This window comes from Hippocampus guttulatus, chromosome 15 (genome assembly GCF_054856545.1).
Source record: "Hippocampus guttulatus isolate MCC_2025c chromosome 15, RoL_Hgut_1.0, whole genome shotgun sequence".
Lineage (NCBI taxonomy): Eukaryota > Metazoa > Chordata > Actinopteri > Syngnathiformes > Syngnathidae > Hippocampus > Hippocampus guttulatus.
The window spans coordinates 14,487,678-14,512,925 of NC_141275.1; the positions used below are offsets into that span (position 1 = coordinate 14,487,678).

The 25,248-nt window shown below is 46.6% G+C and overlaps 2 protein-coding genes across 3 annotated transcripts in view; one reads left to right on the forward strand and one right to left on the reverse strand.

Moving 5' to 3' along the window:
• fat3b (FAT atypical cadherin 3b) overlaps positions 1 to 19,706 on the reverse strand; it is a 45,294-nt gene extending 25,588 nt beyond the window's left edge. For both annotated transcript variants that reach the window (XM_086131008.1, XM_086131007.1), the window contains exons 1-12: positions 19,397 to 19,706; positions 15,524 to 18,495; positions 14,821 to 14,955; positions 14,431 to 14,632; positions 8,568 to 8,686; positions 7,366 to 7,564; positions 5,374 to 5,435; positions 3,683 to 3,997; positions 2,916 to 3,126; positions 1,972 to 2,043; positions 769 to 905; positions 3 to 278 (exon numbers count right to left, since the gene is read on the reverse strand). In XM_086131008.1, coding sequence (XP_085987134.1) covers positions 3 to 278; positions 769 to 905; positions 1,972 to 2,043; positions 2,916 to 3,126; positions 3,683 to 3,997; positions 5,374 to 5,435; positions 7,366 to 7,564; positions 8,568 to 8,686; positions 14,431 to 14,632; positions 14,821 to 14,955; positions 15,524 to 18,472 — 4,677 coding nt within the window. In that variant the 5' untranslated portion in view covers positions 18,473 to 18,495; positions 19,397 to 19,706. The remainder of the gene's footprint in view (positions 1 to 2; positions 279 to 768; positions 906 to 1,971; positions 2,044 to 2,915; positions 3,127 to 3,682; positions 3,998 to 5,373; positions 5,436 to 7,365; positions 7,565 to 8,567; positions 8,687 to 14,430; positions 14,633 to 14,820; positions 14,956 to 15,523; positions 18,496 to 19,396) is intronic.
• Positions 19,707 to 20,833: 1,127 nt separating this feature from the next.
• chordc1b (cysteine and histidine-rich domain (CHORD) containing 1b) lies at positions 20,834 to 24,980 on the forward strand. The gene is made up of 10 exons (XM_086131504.1): positions 20,834 to 21,010; positions 22,508 to 22,557; positions 22,620 to 22,676; positions 22,759 to 22,919; positions 23,235 to 23,338; positions 23,543 to 23,601; positions 23,907 to 23,977; positions 24,056 to 24,161; positions 24,365 to 24,547; positions 24,608 to 24,980. The coding sequence occupies exons 1-10, from the start codon at positions 20,947 to 20,949 to the stop codon at positions 24,791 to 24,793; spliced, it is 1,041 nt and encodes a 346-aa protein (XP_085987630.1). The 5' UTR covers positions 20,834 to 20,946; the 3' UTR covers positions 24,794 to 24,980.
• Positions 24,981 to 25,248: the final 268 nt, after the last annotated feature.

Below are 25,248 nucleotides of genomic sequence, written 5' to 3' on the forward strand. Positions count from 1 at the left end.
ACCATGACGGTGAGGATGTGCTGCGTGCGGGCCTCGTAATCCAGCCGGTCGGCCGTGTAGACTGCCCCTGTGCCCGGGTTGACCCGGAACAACCGCACGCTAGCCGGGTCCACGCTGCCGTAGATGGAGAAACTGAGACGGCTGCGCTCGTCCATGTCCGACGCCCGCAGGCGCAGCAGCTCCGTGTCCACCGCCACTTCTTCGGAAACGCTGACGTCGTAGGCCGGCTGCGAGAACACCGGAGGGTTGTCGTTGCTGTCCTGGACCCGGATGAACACCTGACACGGCACAGCCACGTATTGAAATATAAATACATGATTTGCCATTTCAAGACATCCTTCAAAAGTAAGCTTCATCCTTGAGATTTTTTCCAACTGCGAGACAATTTCAAACTTCTGACTAGACAGATGGGCAATGCTATATTAAAATATATTTTTGTATTTGTAATTGTGTGTGAGCTGAGCATGGCAGCAAAGTTTGATTATTTGCCAACAAACTCAATTCCATAACATCAAACATGGTTTAAAAAAAAAAAAAAATCAGTCCCTGGAGCCAGTTTGGCTAAGGAACATGATATTTTGTGGGGGTGTCGATCACTAGCAGACCCACAAAAAAAGTCTCAAGAAGCCATTTCTGTTACGGTCGTATAAATCATATTCTTCATTCCTTCATTAGATGTTATTCGTAGCTCGATAATATTGTGACAAATCAGTGTGTGTGTGTGTATATCTATGTATGTATGTGAGCGGGGTGGGGTGGGGGATGTACCTGTGTGGTGGCAACAGCGTTGCCATCCGTCACCTGCACCGTCATGTTGTAAATGGCCTGCACTTCGGCGTCCAGCGGTCTGGCCACTACCAGGGTGCCCAGGCCCACTTGGAGGTCAAATTGCATATCGAAGCTACCTGCATCCACATGCACGCACGCACGCACACACACATATCTATATAAGCATGTTAGCATTCGCATCTCGACCTCACCCTGCAATTATTGTGGCCATCTGGGCCGGATGGCTGAACGCAGTAAAATGAAGTGAAACGCGACAACGAGCCGTTAGCGCTCTCTCCAGCATCTGCCTTATCGCTCGCCAAACACCAGCCACCTCGCGGCCCAGGCCAGTGTACAGTTTATAGGCTTAATGTTTGATTAGAGTCTCTCACACACACACGCGCACGCACACAGAGGGGGAGAGAGAGAGAGAGAATTGATACGCCTTAGCTATTCAACGCCATCCTCGCTCTCATCCCTGAACATATCTGAGGGCTGCTCCGGCTTCATGCGCCACCACATGAATACTGATTCCCACTGCAGGGATTGGCTTACTTTTTTGGGGGGGGCTCTTGTTGATGCCGTGCCCCCCCCCCCTCAGGAGAAGATGGTCAATATTATGCTCAGGGTTTAGCCGTCTTGCAGCATTACCAAAAAGAGATATCATCTCAAGTCGAAAAGGCTTCAAAGGCTTTTTGACTCCGAGCAGCACAAATGTGAGGCAACTGTCAGAAACGACGCTCAGATGACTCTTCACAGTGCAATGGTCTTGGGCTGTGAAGAGCAGCTCACAAGTACCGGTAGTCAAAGTTGGTAAGACATATGTGAAGCAGTTCTCAGAACCGCTGCTCACGCAACTAACAATTAGATGGCGGGCTCCGTGCAACACGTGTGAAGCAGTTTCGATCCTGTTTTTTAACAGCCTGTTCCTCATTTCGGTTCATTTTGTGTGAAGAAAAAAAATTGTTTTCCCGTTTTGATTCGGAATATAGTATACTGATATTGTGTCATAGGCTCTGCCATTTGCGGCACTAATGCATTCACACGCTGTCAGAGTGCATGGATGTTTCTTCCGAATGAGATCAATCCATACTGCCGTCGGCTAAGCACATGCTGCTGTGCTGATCTTACCATTTTGTTTTGTCCTATTTTATTAGATTTTTTTTGATGATTATTATTATTATAATTTGCGTTTGACCTTACCTGTGTCGAGAGAGCAGTTCCTCCCACACGCGTTCTGCGGAATGTAGAACATTTCTCTGGCCACGCGTCCTCCTGCACACGGAGACCAACACCAATTAAAAAGGAAATGAATGGACCGAAGCATTGGGACGCCTACGGGGAAGCGAAATGTGAAGAAGATGGAGAGTTTCCGCATGATGATTGAGGGATTTTTCAAATATTTGCAAAGTCAGATAGGATGCAAGTGCGGCAAATGTGAGCAAAGCACGGCCCGCGGGTCAAATGCAGCCCATCCGGTTGTTGAATTCGGCCCACCAATCATTTACATTATCCTGTAATATGCGTTGACTGAAATTTTGATGTACCGCCACCTCAACCTTGAAGTCGTTAGCATATTTATTCCTTTCTCTACAAATCTAATCTTTATAAGCCTCAATTTGTAACCCCGGGAACAGAAAATAATTTCTTCCCAAAGCAGCTCCCACAAATTGAGCCACCTCCAATTGTACAAAATGTCCAAATGCTTCTGTCCTTGTAGCGCACCAACAGCAACTTGATAAGCGCGACCATCGTGTCATGACACACTAGTTGGGTCTCATAAGTTCTAATAACAAGATTGTGGCCACTGAAGTATGAAAGATGCAAGCAACGATTCTAATGACGTTTCCTCTGCGCCAGACGAGTATTAATCACTTCATTTTTAATTAATGCGTCGGCGTGGTGGTGTTGATTGTTCTGAACAACAACCGCAGCAGTCGAGAACAACCGGCACAGTGAAAGGTCATCAAAATCAATTACGTGTTGTCACTCGCACAGATTGAACAAATAAATAAATAATATCGCACGCGGCGTTTGCGTCCGTCCAACTAGAAAGCATTATCGATGCTGGCGGGCTGCAAGCCGATGTTGCTTTGATAAAAACGGTCAGAGTATTTTCCGTCATTCACTCTTCCGGGCGGCCTCACCCATGATGTTGAACCAAACCGGGGTGTTGGACTGGCCCACGGCGACCACTCCCACGGGCTGAGCCACGGAGGCCGTCTCGGGCACGGAGAAGTTGTAGCAGCGCTGGGTGAACAGCAGGGGCAGCGGCGAGGGCGCGGGCCTGCCGATCCACTCCACGTGAAGCTTGACCGTGGACCACAGCGGCGGGTCGCCGCCATCCTCCGCTTTGATCTGAGACAGGAAATGATGTCACACGAGTGGATTCTACCGCTGATTCATTGCATTTAATAAGGCTAAAGGGCGAGAGATACGCCGACCAAATTTCATGTTCCTAAAGGTAAACTGGCGGCAGGGCCGAATTGTCAAAACCATGTTTCAGTTTTATGAAAAAAAAAAAAAAAAAAAAGATCTATGAGAAGATTGTGTTTGAAGAGCCTTTTGAAAATCCTCAAGAAAATAGTTTGGCTTCGGCGGAGGTCTGCGCTCCACCGAGGCGCGGCGTTGCATTGACCAATCGGAGAAGAAATAAAGCTTAACGTCCGCAGCAAAGTGGTCTCAAAAGAAGAAAATCGAGTCATTTATTACGATGACATCGCTTTGTAAATGAAGGCCCCAAATAAGCTTTGTGTTGCCGTGATTGAGTGCGAGAAAACTGAAATAAAAAAGCAATTCCATCTGCGCGTGAGCAAATTTATCTTTGCCAACTCATAAAAAATGCATAGGGATGGTAAAATATGGATTTATGCCGGATGAAAAATGGTCCAAAAAAAGAGCGAGGCCGACCGACCGTGAGGACATGGTAGGTGCCGGCCGCCGCCGCCTTCTTGGACACCACCATGGCGGTGCGCGGATCCACACCGAAGATCTCGTCCTGGTTGCCGTCCACAATGCTGTAGCTGACGTTGGCGTTGGCGCCCAGGTCGCGGTCGTGCGCGAAGACCCGGTAGACGGGCTCGCCGCGCCGGTTGCGGTCGCGCTCGGGCAGCCGGATGCGGTAGGTGACCTCAGGGAAGACGGGCGGGTTGTCGTTCTCGTCCTCCACGTGGACCATGACCCACACGGTGGACTGGCGGGTCGTCACCGGCCCGTCGATGACCGTCACCTAGGAAACCGACACGGTTTTGCGCGAGTGCGAGCGGGTGGAATATTTTGGCGCGCTCTTCGCGGACGCACGTCGGCGGCGACGAGGAGTCGAGCTCATGGGAAATCTCTTTGTATTAGCGAGGCCTGCGGTTGGAGGCAAAGGTCTCATCGCAACATCGATTGGATCACATCGCGAGTGTGAGCCGCCCGACTGCCGACTGGACTCTTAATTCTACTCCGTGTTGGGCAAAGCCGCACACAGCAACACTCGCACTGCGGGTCTAAGATAGAGAGCCCGTTTCCGATTGTCTATTTCCATTCACTGTCGAGTGAGCGCGCAGAGTTTGAAGGAAGTCGGAGCTCTTACGATAAGTTTCGTCTTTCGAATGAGCCCTGGACAACGCCGAAATAAGCCGAATACCGTATGTCCGTTTCAAACTAACATGGCAGCCTTCCTGTATCTTTACGGGCGTATTTTGTTTTTTGTGGGTCGACTCGTGATAGACATGGCTGCTTGGACTTGGCTTTTCCATCATTTTTGTTTTGCGATCGTTTTGCGGCAACTCACTTCAGGGGAAGAATTTTCTTTCGAATGTTTGAGTTTGATGGCGAGTCATCGAACATTTCCGCCATTTTTTCCAGACTTATTGAGCAATGGCTAATCTTATGATGCATACATACAGTACGTCAACCAGATTTCACGTCACTTGGAGAATCAAGCTCCAGGGGCTGGATTTTGAAAACATTCCTTGCTGTACTAATGACGTAAAGTTGTCTTTACAAAGGCAGAATTATTGTTCCAGCTCTTGTATTGGATCTGATTGAATTGCCTCCCAAATGAAACGAGCGTATATGATTTCAATGTCTTCCCCAGTGTCCTCTCACCGCGCGCCGAGGCCGACGGATAAACATCTCGGAAGGGGTCACTCGGGAAGGGGGGGAGGCTTATTTCATTTCATGGCGGCGGTTAATAAATTGCGTGCAAAGTCTCAGCAGGGGCGAAGATTTCCCAGTAAAGTGGAGACGGCGCGATTATCCGCTTCATCTGCATGCAGCGCGGCCGGCGCAAATGCTAATCACGACGTTATCTGGATGCCCAGTGTCTGCACTTATCTAACACTCGCACACTTTCACGCGCACGTACGCGCACACACAAAAAGTCCTCCCCAGCCCCAGCCAAGGAGATAACCAATGACGAACGATTATATTTAAGAAATCCTCACGCCCGGGCCCCAAACCGGAGGCATTCATCAGCGTCTGAGGGGGGGCCTTGAGGGGCCTGGTGTCTGGCTCATCCTCCAGCCGGTCCGCGGTGCTAGCGCCGTTACAGGTGGCGACTAAAGATAAACGAACCGGCGGACCCCAGAGTCCCCCGCGGCGGCCGTGCGTAGGTACCTCCAGGAAGTGTTGCGACTGCTGCTCTCGGTCCAGCTTCCTTGCCGTCGTGGTGATCAAGCCTGGCGGTATAAAGGCAGAAGAGAGTCTTGATAATATGCCGTCATTGAACGGCATAATCGCATTAACCGTCGATATATTTGACTCAAGTGCAGTAATATTACAGCGGAGTGAGTCCGTGCATTAGCATTGTAGGGGTGTGCCATACGTAAGTATGAGATTTACATCCTAATCCGTCTCAAAAATCTAATCAAGTTTGTCTGGGCACTGCGTTGATCCCAGCTTCACTTTCAGACATATTTCGGAGTGTCTTTGTGTGAATGAATATGCATTAAAAATTCAATCGTGAAATACACGCGAGTTAAATAACACTGCGCTATAATGAATACCAATTCATTGACTTGGTGGCGGCGGAATTAAAGCGCAAGGATGAGGACCGTTTGAAGTGTGTGCGTGAGCGCGCCGAGGTGTGCGTGTTACGAGGTGGAAAGGCGCCCCGTTTCAATCACACACGTACACACTCATACGGAAGCCTCACCTTGAGCGGATCATCTCCCACACGCTCGCCTACACACAACCGGCATGCAAATAATGACATCGTATGTACACACGCACTCGCTTGATCATTTTTGTACCGTCATTCAGAAATGTCATATTTGCACATTGTATAACTAAGTAGTTGTGATTCATCCCACCAAGAAAGGTCTATAAATTTTTTTTAAAAAAAAGTCACGCAGCCAGCGAGGACAAACGTGGTAGCTTATTCCTATGCCTTGGACCGTATGTCAACACTCATCTCTTGTGTTTGCTCCCCCGCCAAGCACGAAAACGAGGAGGAGGATGAGTGGAGGGAGGGAGGGTGGTGTGGGGTAAGGTGAGGGGGGTTAAGTGGTTTCGGGGTGGTAGTGGTGTTCTGGGGTGGTGGTGGGGGAGGGGGCGGGGCGTTGTCAGTGCTCCCAAAGCAAGGAACACTGCTTCAATCTTGTGTTGTGTTTGGCGACACGCGCCCGCGCGCACACACAGACAGTCACAAAACAAATCAAAGTGTCGGGGTGGAACGGGACACATCAATCAGTCCGGCGAAGAGCCGCGGAAAGTTGCAGGACTCCCGACACACACAAAAGTCCCGTTGCGCTGTGATAACACGCCCATCATATCAATCCGCGGCTTTATAAGGATACCGGTTGGGAGGCGGCACCGGATGCGGTAAAAGTCCATTTATCAGGGGACAGGGACATCAATACAGACGAGAATGAGCAAGAGATAGCGGCAACAACGAGAGCGGAGGAGGGCGTGGATGGTGGAAAAAGTGCAACCTCTGTGGCACATCCCACAAATGTTACCTTCTTTTTACACTTTAATGAGGGCTAAGAGTGAAGGACCGAAATCGTTTATATTCAGCCCGTTTGTGTCTATGGCTACGTTGTCCATGCCTTCGTTTGAGTCCGACCAATCGGATCGCTTATCCCGCCCACCCAACCTCCTTGAGGGGGAGGTGGGGGGACTTTGACAAATTGTGTTCCAAAACGTCAATGCCATTAAATAAGAATAATTCAAAATTTTATTTAAATAAAAATAAATGTTAATGGGAAAGAAAAGTTGTTGCATCAATAATTCCCATAAAAAATGCAATTACATTATCAGAAGAAAAATTGAATTCAATACATAAAAATAAAATTAACAATCATAATAATAATAATACATTTTATTTGAAGGCCCCTTCCTTGGCAGTCAAGGACTGTGCTAGATGTCCTTAAATCCAATAGCAATAATAATTTTTATTATATTCAATTTTACTCTTTATTGAGGTGTACAATTGAATTATTTCTTATTTTCATTAATTAATTGAGATGTTATTTACCTATATAGTTTAATTAACTAAATCTATATTCTGAAAAGCCTATTAGAACTGCTGAACTTTATTTTGGGTTAACCAGAGACAGCGTCCATCCATCTGTCATTTTGTAAATATATGTAAATGACTTTGCTGACCTGTTTTGGGGTTAATGTAGAAGAAGTTCTGCGGGTTGCCGGCGGTGATGCGGTAGCCGAGGCGGCTGGGCGTGGCGGTGAGGTCGGGGTCCTGCGCCTGGATGCGGATCACCGACACGTCCCTGGGCGAGTTCTCCAACACCGACGGGTGGTAGATGGGGTCCGAGGTGAGCGGCGCGTTGTCGTTCACGTCTTCCACCTGATGAGGGGACAAATATTTCTTTAGTTTACTTTCAAACTCCGGTGACATGACATCAAATTATCATGAAATATGAAGACGAAAGAAAAAGTCACATTTGCGTCTGTTATTGTGAAATCTTGACTTTATTTGAATACAGTGGATTAATCTCTCAATCAAGCGCAGGTAGCGCATGCTAGTCTGCTATCCGTCACACCCACAGCGTCCACTCAACTTCAGCGTGCACGTGTGCGGAATATTTACGAACGTGGGCCGCGAGCGACACGGCGCCGAGACTCTTGAGCGGGTAATTGAGGAGCACCTGTGTCTGATTAAACTTTGTGTTTCGGGGGGGTGCGCGTGCGTGTGTGCGTGTGTGTGTGTGACCAATCACACCCCGGAAGGCACAACAATAACGCTGCCATTCCGCAAAGTCTCTCAAATGTGTCATGTTTGTGCTGGATGCTGAGGCGGAACAATCAAGTGAGTGCGGATTTGCTTACAGGCTGAAGATCACAACATTGAGTTCGGGATAAAGCCATGCAGCCGGCCGGCCAGCCAGCGTACAAGTCCATCAAAAAGCAAGACGTCTATTCCATCGTACCCAAATTCAAAGTTGTTATCTCGTAAGCCAAAATTTGGACTTAATGCGAGTGCTGTGCTAGTGTTAGCTTGCAAGACAAAATGCTGTCAGGTGCTAACAAGCTACCTTTTAAGCCCAACCCAGTACATTTGTAGAACTGCTTGTTCTTGAACATCTTCATTATTTTCCTGTACTGAAGAGCAACGTTGATGTCCAAATTGTGCACAATGTCCATAAACAATTGGGGGCTACGTTGCAGCGTTCTAGTTCACACGGCTCAAGGTTTTGTTTTTGTTTTGTTTTTTTGGATGGATGTCCTGCTGTGGCACTGTAATGTTGTGGCCAGCGAGTAGATAACCATGCATACAGTACATAAAGGCCGCAGCGCATCACTGCACCGCAGAGACGCCAATTGGCATGCAGAGAGCGTGCGCATCCTACCTGGATGAAGACCTCGACGGAAGCGGACAGCGGCGTGACCCCTCTGTCTGTGGCGTGCACCGTCAGCCAATAGGAGTCCTTGCTCTCGCAGTCCAGGATGCCTGCTGTGTAAATCACCCCTGCGGAAAAGAAGACATATTAATACCAGCGGGGACATATAACACTCAAGTGTGTGTGGGACCGACTGCGTGTGTGTGCGTGCACGCACGTGCTTGTCACGGAGAGGATTCATTCCCAAAGTGAGAAACAATTTGAGTGCAATTTCCCAGAGGAGGCAAACTCGTTGCCCCCATCCCCACAGATCAGCAAACAAGAGATTTCTAGAGGCCGCAGTGACATGCGCGGCCATTTGGGGCGCCGCCAGGCTCACATTCAGCGGTCCGGGCAATCGTCGCTCGCTGCCGCTTCGGAGCAGAGTCAGGATTTGAAGAAGGTTGGTCTAATCCTTTCAATTTTTCTTCGAATGATTCACGTCATTTCAACTTGATGTTGTTCAGCTCGTTGGTGAGATGTTGGGAATCATTTTGCCACAAAAAACTCTCAAATGAAAAGACAATTGACATATTTTATGCTTTCTTCGAACCGATTCAACCCGATTACCCCTTCAAAATGTTCTCTTTATCTACAACATCTAGAAAAATCTAAATTTCCACATTACCCTAGTTCTCATTTGTTCCAAATTCCACTTTTTCACACAAAGACATCCAAACCAATAGACATTGACTTATTGATGGCCTCCTTCCACTTTTCTGAACCGATTCAAACCATTCCAACTTCAAATTTATTCCGCACACTCGCTTTCCATACTCAGCTTAGCATTTTGCAACATGTTGGCATCCCTTCTGGTCGCACGTCGAGCCATTAGTAGTAGCACATACTGTACATTTAAGGAAAGATGTAAAAATCCTCATCGATAGCAGAGATTTTTGCAACTTCGATTCCATTATCGCCAGGATTCATTGAAGTATTGCTACATTCTTCAATTATCACAGTGAATCATTTGCAATTTCCCAGTTTGAATCCCGAGATGATTTCACTCTCTTTTTAAGGATCCATTTGTATTTATTTGCCCACAAAAAAAAAAAAAAAAAAAAGACCCACAATACTGGCGGCTGCAGTGACATTCAAGGCCATTAGCGGCGCCGCCGTGGTCACCTTCGAAACTTTGGTCGATCACGGCTCACCCCTCGCTCACTGTTACTTTTGTGCCAGCGCCAATAAAGTCACAAACACGCGTGTGCGCGCACACACAATGTGTCAGTGGCCTCAAGTAAGATGAGGAGCTGACAGCTCTGGTGCGACCCCTTAATGGACCGTCTGCTCTGCTCTGCATGCCAGACTTGGCATTGGATTCGGCCCGTCTGACGGACAGCTTTTGCATAGGCTAGTGGAGACAAAAGTGTTGAGACGCGCCTCCTTGATGGCCTTCCCCAAGGAAGTTAACCATGCATTCCCATAACTGTTTTTTGTTTTTTTTTTGAGTGATTGCAGGCTCCCAGAGAAGTTTCAGCAGGGGAGGCTGCGCAGAAAAAGTCAGTGCACTTCTATAAGATCCACGAACATCACGCTTGCCTTAATTTCTCTGTGAATAATTCATGACTCTCGGTGTTGGAAGGCATTCATATGCGAGGGGTCGTGTCAGTGAAGGTGCTCATCCAAATGAGGATTGTTGAGGTCTGACTTTGATTCGAGCTAATTAATCAATCATGAGTTGGAGAGAGCCCTTAATTCCCCACTGAATCTTTACTATTTATCATAGCATTGCCCAACGAGGCTTTCCGCCCGCCATTCTTATTTTAAAAGCCGTAAACTACATTTGGAGAGCATCTGAAATGGATTATTCGTGTCGGTCCCTAGAATATCGTCTTCCTCCTTCCCCGCACTGACATACGCACAAAATCTACAAATGGGCAAATTTGCGAATGCCGAAACATGAATGTGGGGGCCGTGCCCGGTGCGTTAATGACAAGAGGTGGGCTCAGGGGCACGTACGCCGCTGTTCAAAGAGTCTTTTGTAGGTGCTAATGACGCGCTAATATGAGCTTGTCCTTGGCTTTGTCCCTTCCAAAGTGCATCCTGTTTCGAGAGAGAGAGAGAGAGCGAGAACGTTAGCGGGGAGGCAAGAAACACGCGCACACCCGGCTTTTTCCGCCCCCAAAAGCTCTCTGAACTCGTGAAGGAGAACCCTGCCGATTTCATACAAATGTGACTTGACAGCCTTCATTGTCACCATAAACAACACACTGCACAACAAACCGAGCTGTTGCCACATGCATTTTTGTTTTGCTGAACACCCCCCCCATGCGCTCCCCCCCTCACAAGTCTATCCATCACACGTCAGATTTCCCAAGAACGTGCCCCGCGCCAATCTCTGATTTAAATTAAAACGGCTCAATAATGCCAATAGGAGCGAGAGGCACGCGCAACGGATGATGTGAATACCAATTTTCTCTTGGCGAAGTGGTTGAACGGCAGCGAGCGTGCGGCTTGCGGCTGGACGCGGGAAAGAGGATCTTTGCATTGCATTCGCACGGGAGGAGTGAGTCATCTCCAAAAGGGGCAACGGTAAGGCTGACCTTTCGCGCGAGGGAAGGGGTCGGGGGACAAAGGTGCAAATGCTTGAGAAAATTGCCGACGTCGAAGGAAGATACGCGCAATTTGCTTTCAATCGACACGTCCACAACAAAACCGAAATGGAATGAAAAGGGATTGAAACGGCGAGGAAAACAACCACTTGAGTGCTGTAATGCATAATCTAGTATGAACGTCATTTTCTCCTCCACAAAAAATTGGTCATCTTTCTGTGTCCCTTATAGAAAAAACGAAGCCCCACAACTGACTTCCTAATAAAGTGGTATTAAAATGTTTTTTTTTTTTTCACGACAGGAACGGTGAGGGAGTGTTGTCGAACCGTAACTAATAGCAACAGTGTCCTTCCGAGATAAAGTTGGACGCCGACTATAAAACATGTCAAGCAGGGTCATAAAAAAAAAAAAAAAAGTAATAAGGTAGCTTTTTTTTTTCCCCCCCCTGCAATCTTCTTTCAGTTTCTGCTCCGACCTCCCCCGGAATAATCTCGGCCTCAGCGCCAGCTAGCTTTACGCCTCGGTAACTTTGTAATGTTAAGGTACACAAGTGAGCCGCGCATCGTTACACATTACTGCGGGGGGGGGGGGGGGGGGGCTCACATAGATGGAAAACATCTTTAAGTTGGAAAGCAACGTAGTATTTCTGCTGACTGCACCGTATAATGAGGTTTACAAATGTTTTTGCATCGAAGGCATGATAATAATACAGGTTCGGGAAATAAAGCTACAAGGTCGTCCCGTTAGTCATTTGAGTCGCTCAGCAAAATCAACATGTCCAAGGTACACAAAAAAAAAAAAAAAATCTCTGCGTAAAATAATGCAAAACGCCAAGTTGAATACATTCGGGAGGATGTTGATGTGCTTGGGTAGGGAGTCGCTGCCATTTTGGTTAGAGATGTTATTTTTATCCAGTTGGATGGCGTACCCAGCAACCAAGTGTGATACATTTATAATTTTACAAATATGCGATTTTTTTTGGGCCTACATTTTATTCTCTTAATATAAATTGATAGTATTTAGCTTTTTTTTTAAATTATATTGTTTTAACTAATTTATTTGCTAGATCACGGTATGTTATTTTAATTTTATTTAAATTGCGCTGTTCAAATTTGTATTCTTCCACATCACATTTTTAAATATTTCTCATGTTTTGCTTGTTTTTATTACCTAGCGACATTATGATTATTTTTTATTATAGTTCACATTTTGTTTTATTTGACATATTCACAATGATATCATTTACACTCTATTTGCCATTTTCTCATTTTATTTTAATGCTCATATATTTGGTTATAGTTCAGATTTTTATTTTGGTGGCTTACTTTTGTTATTTGTCATTTTTATTTCATACTCATTTTTACCTAATAGTCTTCATTTTTGCATTGGATGGTATTATCCTCTCCAAGTGTACCTCATGCCACATCCTCCGAGTGGACACTAACAATACAAGCACGGTGGTCCGAGAGAGCATGCGGACCGGAGCCAACAGGCCTTGTGTGTGTGTGTGTGTGTGTGTGTCAATTGATTGTTCTCCTGTGACTGTCCGATCAATACTAATTAGCCTAGTTAAAGGTCAGCGCGGCTCTTCAGTGGACGCTGAAGAGCGCACAAGACGGAAGGAGCTGCTTACCATCCCGGCCAGGCTCGATTTTATGAAGCGTCCCGACGACGATTGCGATCGCTTCGCCTCAGCAACACGAAGCGAGCCAGCAGCTGGTAGTTTGACACGAGAAGACAAAACAATAGATTTACATTGAGCTCGCGCCGTATTATAGTATTTTATTTTATTGGTTGCTGTGGTGCGGCTTTGTTTGATGGCTATGTGCTGAGCTGCCGCGGCGGCAAAAAAGTCCCCCCCCCCCCCCTGCGGGGATAATAAAGTTCGCCTTGACCTTGGGCAAATGTCGAAATGAGAGCGGCGCTAAGCGTATATTATATAAGGGTATGTTATAAATAAAAGTGTATATTACTGGACATGTAAAGGCCTTTCATGAGCGCAGGAATGTTTGGATTGATTTCAGCATATAGTGCAGGTAGACTGTTGTGTCTGATTTCGGTCACTTTTGAATCATTCGTGGCACAGCGTGTATCGTTTTGTGTCATGCTGCGTTTTCCATCGCATGGTAAATTATACAGTATGATATCGTATCGTGCCTCATAGTGTTTCTTACCATCAAATATGACACCGTATCACATTGTGTTGCATTGTATTATATTGCCTCTAATCTTATATCGGACCGCATCATGTCATGTACCATTTCTTCAATTTTGTTGGAATATTTGCACATAACGAACACAGCCGAGTGATTTGTTTGCTGCGAGTGCTGACAGACTCTGATCGCAGAGCGAAACCTTTCTGCACGCTCAACTTCCATGCAAATATGAACTGTGCAGACGTGCGTGGCATTTTCAACAGCCGGGCAATGAGAAGTGCTGGGATTTCATCGAATCCACGTGTGCCAACAGCGGTCATGTATAGCAAATGTCAACGCACTGCGTGAACACCTATTGGCATTTTTTTTCTTTGTTGTTTTTAATCGGAACAGTCTCAGCGGTTATGGGAAAGCCTTGATCTGCAGTTTGGCTCAGTTGCAGGGCACCCCCCCCCCCGCCCCCACCCAAAGCTCTGCTCGTGATGGTGACATGTTGCCCTCATTAAAATAATGATCGCCACAAACTAGCATCTCAACGACTCCGACGTCACTCTCGTCACCTAGCTCCATTCTAACCACCAAAAAAGTATTGAGATTTCAAATTCTTGCTTGGCTCGATGAGTGCAACTGACTCAATCAATGAAAATGTGACATATTTGCAATGGAGTGAAGTGATACTTTTTTTTTCTTCATATCTTACATTATTGGATAACTAAACGTGCCACGGCTCAAATTGACTCGGGAATTTTCTTACTGAGAAGCGAACATTAGTTATTTCATTTTACTTTTAAAAATGAAGGTCACATTGACCCGTGTTGATACACACACACAAAAACAAAAAAAACAAAAAAGATCAGGAGAGTTAATAAACAACTCAATTAACCGCAGGAGCTTTTCTCAGGTCCACCGGCGGACTGCCAAATGGTAGACAAAGTCCCAATACTTTTGTCCCACTCATATAAATCAAGTAATCATGCAGCCCTCGATTTCGCGTATCGCACAGCTGTCGAATTGCAAAGCACAACACGACTTTAATAAGCGACCAATTACAAATAAATGGAAACATCCCGCACGAGGCACACGATTCGTATTGGGCGTTAATTGGGTACGGGAGCGTCAAACCTGTGTCTTCGTCGATGGTGAAGGCGCCCAGCCCGCTGCCGCCTCGGATGGAGTACTTCACGGCGCCGTCCCTCCCCTCGTCGTCGTCCTTGGCGTCCACTGCCAGCACGCTGGTGCCCGCCCGCGAGTTTTCCTTCACCGAGCCTCTCACGGCGAAGTCGGCAAAGTAGGGCGCATACAAATTCTCGTTGACGTCCACCACCTGCAAACCGCTTGACCGATTAGCAGTGGCGTACGTAAGGTACGACAATTGTTTCGTTCATGTCATTTGAGTAGATGTTGAAGACTTGGAGTATTTGTGTTTTAGTTACAGAGCCGTATTTTTGATCACCTTAATGAAGCGCGAATCACAATATGATGATGGTACGCATGTTCATGAGTGTGGCGCACCTCCACCTCCACATACGTCAGGCTGCTGAGGGTGGGCGTTCCCTGGTCTTCGGCGAGCAAGGTCAGGTTGAAGAACGCCTGCGTCTCAAAGTCCAGCTCCTTCCTGGTCCTCAAAACGCCACTCGTACCGTCCATCTGCCATGCACGCACACACACACACACACACACACACACACACACACACACACACACACACACACACACACACACACACACACACACACACAAAATCAGTAAATGCAGCATATAAATACTGTATGTAGGACATATGTAGGGTGGATAATCCTTTTTCCATCTATCCATTTTCTATATCCTGTTTATGCTCACTGACAGCTGGAGCCTGTCTCAGCTCACTTTGGGTGAAAGGCGAACTACACTTTAGATTGGTCGGCAGTCAGTCGCAGCGCACAGACAGAAGCAGACGACCGCTGACTCTCACGCTCACACCCTCAATGAGTCGGAAAGGAACACACGTTGCCCGCACCAAAGTCAGGTTATACTGACGAACGTTTATGTATCGTAGGTCTGTCTCTTCATTTTGTTTTGTTGTGACGTTGGCTGTATTTTACCGATTTGGGCTCTCTTCTTGTATGATAGCAACCCCTTGAAAACAAGATGACGCATCTCAATGGGTTGATCAAAATGTAAATGCAAAAATGTAGCACAAGTCATGAAAGAATTAAAAAACAAAACAATTACAGACCTCAAAAGTGCCGTTGAAGTCACTGAAGAGGGAGTACCGGACTTGCCCACTGGATCCGATGTCCGGGTCCTTGGCCTGCACCCACATAATGACAGCCCCCGGTGGGAGGTCCTCGAGCACTCGAGCACTGTAAGTACTCGGGATGAAGGACGGGGCGCAGTCGTTGACATCTTCCACGATGATGTTCAACGTGGTCACCGCCGATCTCCGGTTGCCTCTTTCGGCCTTGTCTCTGGCCTCGATCCTCAGAGTATATGTGGGAAAGCTCTCCCGGTCCAGGTGGCCGGCCACAAAGACGCCGCCGGTCTCGCTGTCGATGGCGAACTGAGGGACGCTGGTCAGCAAAAGATAGGACAGCTGCGCATTCTGAGCGGCGTCTTTGTCAATAGCGGAGATGGTGACCACCTGCGTGCCCAAGGGTGCGTTTTCAACAACCAGCGCAGTGAACGTCTCCTGGGCAAACTGCGGATCATTGTCATTGGAATCTTCCACGATAACCGTCAGGAGCCTCCAATTGGACATCTGCGGGACACCTTGGTCGTAGACGGTGATGTTGAGAAAGTAGCGGTCGGTTCGTTCGCGGTCCAACGGCCGCAGGACGGTCAGCAAGCCGCTCTCCGCGTCCACGGTCAAACAGTCCTCTTTGCTGCCATCGGCTACGGAAAAGAGAAGACGCCCGTTGAAGCCGGCGTCGCCGTCGCGCGCCCTCACCTGGAACACGCTGGCCCCCGGTGGAAGGTCCTCCCGAATCAGAATACTTGTAGGCAAGGCTTCGAACTGCGGAGCTCGTTTGTTTACGGAAAAGACATCTGGACTCCTGTCAAATTGCCTCACGCGAGCCATCGCTGAGGCCTTTGAGAGCATTTTCTCAGCCATCAACTGGGCCACCTGGGTGTCCTTGCAGCTGAGCCCTCGGGGTGGTATCGAACCCCTGACGACGGAGATATTTACATCGGTGGGCGTGGAGGACATTTCGCCATCTGTGGCGACGACTTTCAAGTTGAACATCCCGTTCTTTAAATTCGCACCCGCTAATGATCGCGTCAGCGACAAGGCACCAGACTCCGCTTCCAAGGTAAAGTAGTTCATCTCGTTTCCTGAAATGACCTCGTACTTGACCATTCCGAGGTCGTCCATGTCGAGAGCCGACAGGGTGACGATGGTTTGGCTGACGGGGAAATCCCGGCCAATCGTCCCTCTGCAGGAGACCCTCTCAAAGACCGGCGCATTGTCATTTATGTTGATCAAACGGACCGTGACGTTGGCCTCGCTCTCCCGTCTGTAGGGCGAACCCCAGTCCGAGGCTCGCACAGCAAACGTGTAGATTTCTTCGGACGACTCAAAGTCCAGGTCTCGCGTGATCCTCAGCTCCCCCGTGTCTCGGTCCACGGCGAAAGGAAGCCAAGGCTCACCGTTAAGCGTGTGCGTGACGTAGCCGTTCTCTCCCCCGTCTTCATCCGCGGCTGAAACAATGAGAAAAACGGTGCCGACAGCTAAGCTTTCGTTGATGGAAACATCATAAAATGGCCGGCTGAAAACTGGGGAGTTGTCATTAGCATCCTCCACGGTGACGCGGACCTTTGCTCTCAGACGACTGACGGCCTCGAACACTTCCATCTCCATGAAAATCTGTGAAATCCTTGTCAGTCGGTTCGAGGTCATAATAACGCCGGTCGACGGATTGATATCAAAGTACATTAGTTCCGAGAGGCTGCAGAAGCTGTAATTGACACTCGCGGGAGCCGGGGAGATTCTCAGCACCTCGACGACAGTCCCCGGGGGAGCAATTTCACTCAACACCACTTCATAAATGTCTTTCTCGAAACTCCCCAGTGTGGGTTCGGGCTTTGTGACCAACAACTGAAGCAATTGAGTGTTCGAGAACTTAGGAGGGATGCCCCTGTCTTTAGCCCGGAAGGTTAAGTTGCAGCCGTAAGGGTATCTGTCCCAGTCGAACCGCTGTGACGCTCTGACCCAATATTCATTCGCAACCAGTGGCGATCGATCAATCACAAACTGTTCAAGTGGGTCACCGTCAATGATGGACACCCACTCTATGTACCCGCTCACCCCGTCATCGTTATCCTCCACCGCCACTTTGGCAAAGACCGGGTTTTGGTCGGTCCACGACGGGGCCACGGCGACCGCCCTCAGAATTGGGGCAAACTCATTTATCTGCGTCACGCTGACCACCACTCGGGCCGTGCTGCTGATGTCATTGCTACCGTAGAGCTTCATCCCTCGGTCCACCACCTGCACCTCCAACTCGATGAGGTCCCGGTTGTCCGTCCCGGGCCGGCCAGTCAATGTGACCACGCCACTCGTGGGGTGCACGGCGAAGAGGTCCACTTTGCTCTTGAATAAGTAGTAGAACTCGCCGTTGGAACCCACGTCGGCATCGGTGGCCGTCACGCGGCCGATGCTGGCGCCCAAAGGGGTGCTCTCAGACACCACGAACGAATAAGAGGTGGGAGAGAAGAGAGGACGGAGGTCGTTCATGTCCAGGACTGTGATGTAGATGGTGGCCATCGCCTCCAGGCCTCCTTGGGCGGAAGCCTTGACCGTCAGAGTGTAATTGTCTTGCACTTCCCGATTCAGCATGGCACCGGTGTTTGTTCGTAAGCGTAGGAAGCAGAAATCCCCCATGGTAAAGTCCTCTGCCTGGAAGACGCCCTCGCCGTCGCCGGACTCGATGGAGAACTTGACGTCAAACGATCGGAGCAGGAGGATGCCCATTTTGACCTGGCTTCTGGCATAGGTCCTGGCGGCGGAGTTCTCAAAGATGGAGACGTTGTAGACGGGCTGGCTGAAGAGCAGCAGGCCTTGGCCGGCCCTCACCTCTGGCAAAAACTGGCCAAGTAGCGTCGGGAAGTCAAAAATGAGCAGAAAGCAAATACGACGGTAAAGAATCGGGAAGCGCATCATAATTCCCTTCCGTTCAGGCTTCATGGCTGTTTCATCATCCAGTCATCCTGCAAGAGGAAAGCATCGCAAAAGAATAAACGTCTCTTTCACCAGCTAGGATTTTCACTGCTTGTTAAAATTTTGATCAAGAACGATTGTAACAAAGACATTTTCGGGGTCTTCCCCAATTGTAGAGGGATGTGACTGCATATTCAAGTCTGCAGTACGCCATGTTTCCTTTCAAATGAAGCCCAAAGGCACAAAAAAAAAAAAAGGCTTTTCTTTAAGCAAACCCCACCAAAATATTAGGCAGTCACTCTTCGTCTAACCAGTATTTCTAATACAGAGACTGTTGACATTGAAAAGGAAATATTACAAAATACTCGTTAATGTGCAACTAGGGGTGTTGTAACTAGGCTAGCGAATTCTTCTTCAGCAGAGTGTGGGAAAACCAAGTATGTGCTGCTCATCGGTAGCTGCAAATCTGTGCATTCAACAAAACTCAATGCAGGTCCACGTCAGTGTTTCAGACGATTGTGACAATGATTGTGGCAATTCGACAAATTATGACAAGAACATTCTGAAGGGCTCACTACGACCTTGTTTTCAGAAATAGGTAGCAAAGAATTTACTCAAACCTTCTCTTAAGCGCTTTGTTACAGCTGCTGTTAAAAAAAAAAGCTATATAAATAAAGATGTATTGTATTTTCCTAATTTCACACTTGACAGGTGGGATCCCGAGACCTAAGTACAGTATTTGCATACAAGCTACTGTATTACAAAGTCAACTTTCCATAATATGCTCCGGTAAGATAACTGGGAACTGTTTCTAACGGGTTTTAAATGTTTAAGGATTATATAAACAGTTTGTGCAGAGGTCAGCGTCAATCACAACAAACGGGGAAAAAAACAGATTGATAATGCAAACCTCTGGATCGTCTGTCACAAACAAATGTCATGTTGTCCTACCTTTCTTTTCTGAAATCACTCAAAAGTGCATCCCCTCTTTTCCTCGGGGGAGGAAAAGTCTTCAAAAGCACTCAGACGAGCACATTAGATCCCGCCAGGAGGGATTCGTCAAGAGAACCGCAGCCATCCGCCGTCAAAGTGCACGCCAATTGTCCCAGTTTTCACGCACCTGCGTCCTGCCGAGCTTGACACAAAATGGACGTTAAAAACGGTGCTGCTTTCTCAGACAAGTCAAAGGGAAAAGAGGAGGAACAAAAAGATTTTGCGCAAGTTTTTTTTTCGAGTGCGACCGGCCAGCAGCATCAGTTGCCGCCGCTTTGGGACCACGGATGGATCGGAGCGAAGGAGGGAGGTGGTGGGCGAGCGAGAGAGAGAGAGGGAACGCCGAGGTTTTCCGAAAAAGGACGAACAAACTAACAAGTGAGCGAGGGTAACGTGTGTGTGGCCAGAAAAAAAAGACCGTTCTTGTGTGATAACTTTTTCCCCCTCCAAAGAATATTAAAAACTATGTTAAAAATAACCCACCATTCTTCACGTAATATTATTTTGGATTTGATGTATATTACTATAACACTTTCTCTCTCTCTCGTGTGCATTCAAAAGCTTAGAGAAAGTCACAAAGTTCACCTGTAAAGGTTTGAATGCATTTAAGGTTTGTCCTGAAATTTCTAGGTCTTTTTTTCCACTGTGCAACAACATCGAGTACCACCTGTCCGCCAATGTGACACGATCATACTGCCATTCTCTCCAACCACAGGACAATCTGACCACCATTTATTGTAAAGTGTCCTTGGGTGTCTTGAAAGGCGCTTATAAATAAAATGTATTATTATTATTATTTCATAGACCTTGAGACCACCAACAGGCTGCTCACGGAACTGTAGTTAGCCAACACAAGGACTAGGTATTTAAAAAAAAAAAATGTTTTCTTCGAAATGGATTATTGCTTTTCATCATTGCCACCTTGTGTTTTTTCTTCACTTTTTACGTTTTAAGTGCCCTGGTAATTTAATTATTCATAACTTTTCCCCCACTCTCCAAAAATAAGCCATAATGTCTTAAAAATGCGAGAGAGTTCTTTGAATAAAACCTACTTTTGTCCACAAAAATTCGAGACAAAATATTCGTGTAATGACTTCTAAAAAGTAAATGGAGGATCAGACTTTGGGGGTGGGAATTCTCCGATCCAAAATCACTTTTTACTCAATTGTCATCAAATATATTTTTCAATAAAATATAATTGTAATAACACTTATCTTCCCCTAAGAATCTACAAACATTCTCATGACAAAATTTTCAACAAAAAAAAGCCCGACTCTTCCTTGATCGACCTTTACGGGAACAAAAGCCGAGGAAACCCGGAAGTGAGCGAGCGAGTGAGGCAATGGCTGAGCGTGTACCGATGTTGACCGAAAGAATCCGATCAATCCGGAAGTGAGCGAGGGCAGCTGAGTGTGAGTGAGCGTCGCGCTGTGAAGCGTCCGCCGCGTCTCCTTGTGCTGCTTTTTTAAGTGTCCGTTTCCGCATTTAAAATACATTTACTCGTCTCGATGTCTACTTTGTGCTACAACAAGGGCTGCGGCCAGCGGTTCGACCCGGACAACAACCCAGACGGTGAGTAGCTAGTTCGAGCGAGGCTAACAATTCATCTGGAAAATTCTACGAGCCGACAGGCCGGAGTGGGGCCCGCTAACAGACACGACTCGAAACAAACGCGTCCCACTTTACTTCACTTTTGACCCTGTTAGTTCTACTTAGACTTGGATTATTCGGGGAAAAAACGCTGTTATCATCTTTGCACAGCTAGTTGCCGAAAGGACAATTTCATCACATTTTAACTTGTATATATTGAATGCAGCTTTTTATTATCCTCAAGTACATACGGTGCCGTAAAAAAATTGTTTACAGTTTCCCTACTTCAGATCAAGATCATCAAATGTAAAGGGCAGACAAATACAACCCAAACAAAATAAAATGCAGTTTTTTAAATGTTGATTTTACTTTGTGGTTAAAAAAACATTTAAATATTATTTGTCCTGTGTTTTGTAGTCGTTATATTTGGTCAAACAAATGTTGCTTTAATTGTACCAGAGAGTCATCAGGAATAAGAAACCTCAGAAACAGAGGATGTGTACCATTTTTTTTCACGACTGTGTATCGTGTTGATGTGACTCGCTTGCTTTTCTTTTTTTGTTTGTTTCCTGTAATAACTATTCCTGTAATTGGCTAAAATTGATTTACATTTCCCCCCTGTGGATCAAATAAAGGGTTATCCAAACCAATCTAATTCCCCCTCGGCAACATGAGAGTTCTTGATCAAAGAAACACATAATCCAACTATCATCTATTATGTAAAGGTCACATTAACAAACAAAAAGGGAAAAAAAACAGTCTTGAAAGAATTGCTTCTTTCTCAAGAAACATGAACTTTTCTCATACTATAATTTATTTTCATGGTGACCCCTAATCTCATTTACACAAACTCTGAAGAGCAGTGAGGTAATGGTAGTCTTTAGAACTTGGCATCAGTTTGAGTTTGTTACCGTTTTGCATTACTTCTGAAAATAATTCGTTGATGGCTTATTGTTTTCATGAAGCCTTTGTGTCGTAGTTAAAATTCAATCGGGTGTCTGTCTAGGTTTGTGTGATTAAACAAGCACACGTCATCTTCTGAAATATCGCGCAGGTCTTGTCTAATTTCCATTTTAATTGCATGCCACTTTTCATCACAGCGCAGTGCATTACCTGAAGGCTTGATGGAAAACTTTGTGTGGACTGCTTGTTGGGAATTGTTGCTTTATAAGGTCACCCAGGCAATTTTATACTCTTTGTGACTTTTAAAGATGTGGAGCTGGGGTTTGTCTCTGCAGGCGGCTGCACGTAGCACCTTGAATTACCACAATAAAGTCAGAGTGTTGTTACAGGATAAAAAAAAAAGTCATGTTGGTATTTCTTTCACAGTAAAAAAACATTTTAGATAGAAAAAAAAGGTGTGATTTTGTGAGGGAAAGTGTTGGAATGATGTTTTTCCCCTCAGTTATATGATTACACGTTGAAAGATGACTACTATAATCATAACAATCTGATTTATTTATGTATTTTGGGCTATAGGCGGCTGCACATACCACCCCGGCGTCCCAGTGTTCCATGACGCACTGAAGGTAAAAACCCTAGGACAAAAACGTGACTTCCCAGCCATTAACGCTCATCTCTCCTTGCCTAGGGATGGTCCTGCTGCAAGAGACGGACCGTCGACTTCTCCGACTTTCTCAGCATCGCGGTAAGCTTTTGTTCCCGCTCGCGACATCGGCGCGCTTGTCTGCCCGTCCGCCTTTAACGGCGCTCTTTTCTCCCGCTCGCAGGGCTGCACGAAAGGCCCCCACAACAAAGAGAAGCCCCCCGAGCCGGTGAAGCCTGACGTGACCTCATCGAAAGAGAAGAAAAACAGAGACGAGCAGAAGCCCGAATTTAGCGAGTACATCATCTCCGCGCCGAAGCCTCAGGAGGCCATTTGCAGACCCAGGTTGTCCGACACTTTCACTTGGAATCAATAGTGTTCACGTCCAAGGCACACACTATTGATTGGAAAGCAACTTAAAAAGAAAAGAATAGTGGTATTGATTGACCCTCACTCAGCCGCCAACTGCACCCCTTCACCCACTCAATTGGAAAAAAACATCGCCAGATTCAGATTTCTTTTTTAAACCATTAAACCCCCCCCCCCCCCCCCCTTTGATAAAATATGTCCTGGTGCGATGTATGCTGCCGAATGATACAAAAGTGGACAATACCTGAGTGACGTTTCTCCGAAGCTATATCGTCGTCTTGTGTGTGTCAGTGCCGACGAGCCTGTGGTGAGGTTGCAGCACAAAGTGTCTTCTTCCCTCAAGCAAGCTCTGGAGAAGCTCAAGCTGACTGACAACTCGCATGCACTGAAACAAGGTGAGAGCACAACGCTTATGTTTTTTAGGTGCAACTCAGTTCTCCAAAGAACAGGAAGCAAACAGAGTCCGGAAAGTTAAAAGATCTCCGCTGGGAATTGGAGCGCCATTTGTGTCAGAGAAGCTCAGTCAAAGTTGATGTTGACGCATCACAACTGCCACGCACGGTATTCCAAGTGCATGTGTGTGTTTTGCATCCCCGCAGAAGACGACAGCGACGAGGTCAAGATTGGCACATCCTGCAAAAACGGAGGATGTACTAAAGTAGGTGGATCATTCTGCATCGTCTTATTTACCGGGTTCCAAGGCGCGATATATATACAGTATATATATAATATTTTGAGGATTAAGGTCAATATGTTTTTTTCTTGCTCATTCTTATTTTAAAAAGCACTACATGGTTATGAACTTTTATTTTAATAATCGTGAGATTCCCACTTGTCAAAAAAAATAGTCATATACCGTAATTAACTTATTTTCTGGAAATAAAAGTACTTGTATTTTAGAGAGAAAAGTGACAAAATTACTGTGAAGTGAAACTCACCTTTTCACCCCCCTCTCCCAAAAAGAGCTATGATGGCCTGGCCAGTGACTCTGGCGCGTGCTTCTTTCACTCTGGATTTCCAATCTTTCACGAAGGGTAGGTTGTGTTCCACTCTGACCATCTATTGCTGTGGGGGAAAAAAAGGCAAGTACATGATTTTGTTTCCGTATTCAGGATGAAGTACTGGAGCTGCTGTAAGAAGAAAACCTCAGACTTCAACTCCTTCCTCTCTCAGGTGGGCTGCACTGAGGGCCAACACCTGTGGAGGAAAAAGGACGAGGTAGGTTGTTAGAAACAGCACTTTGGCCCCATCTCGTGGTATGTTATGAAATCATCCCACACACATACTGCAACTAAACAATAGTTTTACCATGTAAACGTTTTTCAAGAATTTTTGGACTTCAATTCTACATTTATTTTTTACTGAGAGTAGTCAGTAGTTAAACTTCTACGTTAAAAGGCACCACTATATACCTGATTCAGGGCAAGAAGGTGGTGCCATGTCGATTCGACTGGCACCAGACTGGCTCGCAGGTCATCATCTCCATCTACGCCAAGAACGCCGTGCCCGAGCTGAGCTACGTGGACGCCAACAGCACCACGTTGCACATCCACGTGATCTTTGAGGGCGAGAAGGAGTTTGAGCAGAAGATTAGCCTGTGGGGGGTAAGTCTACAAGTCGGGGTTGGGACAGCAATACGAACATCGCCATCGACGTCTTTGCAGGTGATAAACGTGAGCCAGAGCGCAGTCAACATGATGGCGGCTAAGATCGAGGTGGCCATGAGGAAGTCGGAGGCCATGTCGTGGGCTCGCCTGGATCTGCCGCCGCCCGTAGCGCCACCCACGCAGGACCACGAGAAAAAAAAAGACGACGGTGACAGCGATAGCGACGATGAGGAGAACGAATGATAGGACGCGAAAACTTTGGAACTTTTGCAGTCGTATTACATTATTCCTGAACTTGAATAGGCACAGAATGCCAGGTGATGTCATGCTGGACGACCACATTTCTGCTTGACTTTTAGCCCACTTTTTTTTCCAGTCAAAATTTCAAAGAGGTGAATCATGTTTAAAACCAAATAAAATGTTAAAAGAACTGAAATGTATTTTCTACACCTGAAAGAGAACAATGGATTTCATGTGATTTTGTCAAGTAATTTTGTCCTTGAAATGCAATCTTAATGTGAGAATGCTCAAGAAAAACAAGTTGCTAAATTGACAACAAACTTCCCTCAAGAAATGTAACTGGGGAATTTAGGATCATTTTATTGTAAAGTATCACTCCATTCACAGCAGGAATGTTCGATTATTTTTGAATGCAAGTCACGAAATAGCAGGTTTGCTGCCATAATGCTGAATACCCA

Excerpts from the sequence above, each read along its gene's own strand:
- chordc1b (XM_086131504.1), top strand. The coding sequence starts at position 20,947 with ATGTCTACTTTGTGCTACAACAAGGGCTGCGGCCAGCGGTTCGACCCG. Across the intron at positions 21,011-22,507 it reads CCCGGACAACAACCCAGACG|GCGGCTGCACATACCACCCC; the intron begins GTGAGTAGCTAG and ends TTTGGGCTATAG. Across the intron at positions 23,978-24,055 it reads TTTCCAATCTTTCACGAAGG|GATGAAGTACTGGAGCTGCT; the intron begins GTAGGTTGTGTT and ends TTCCGTATTCAG.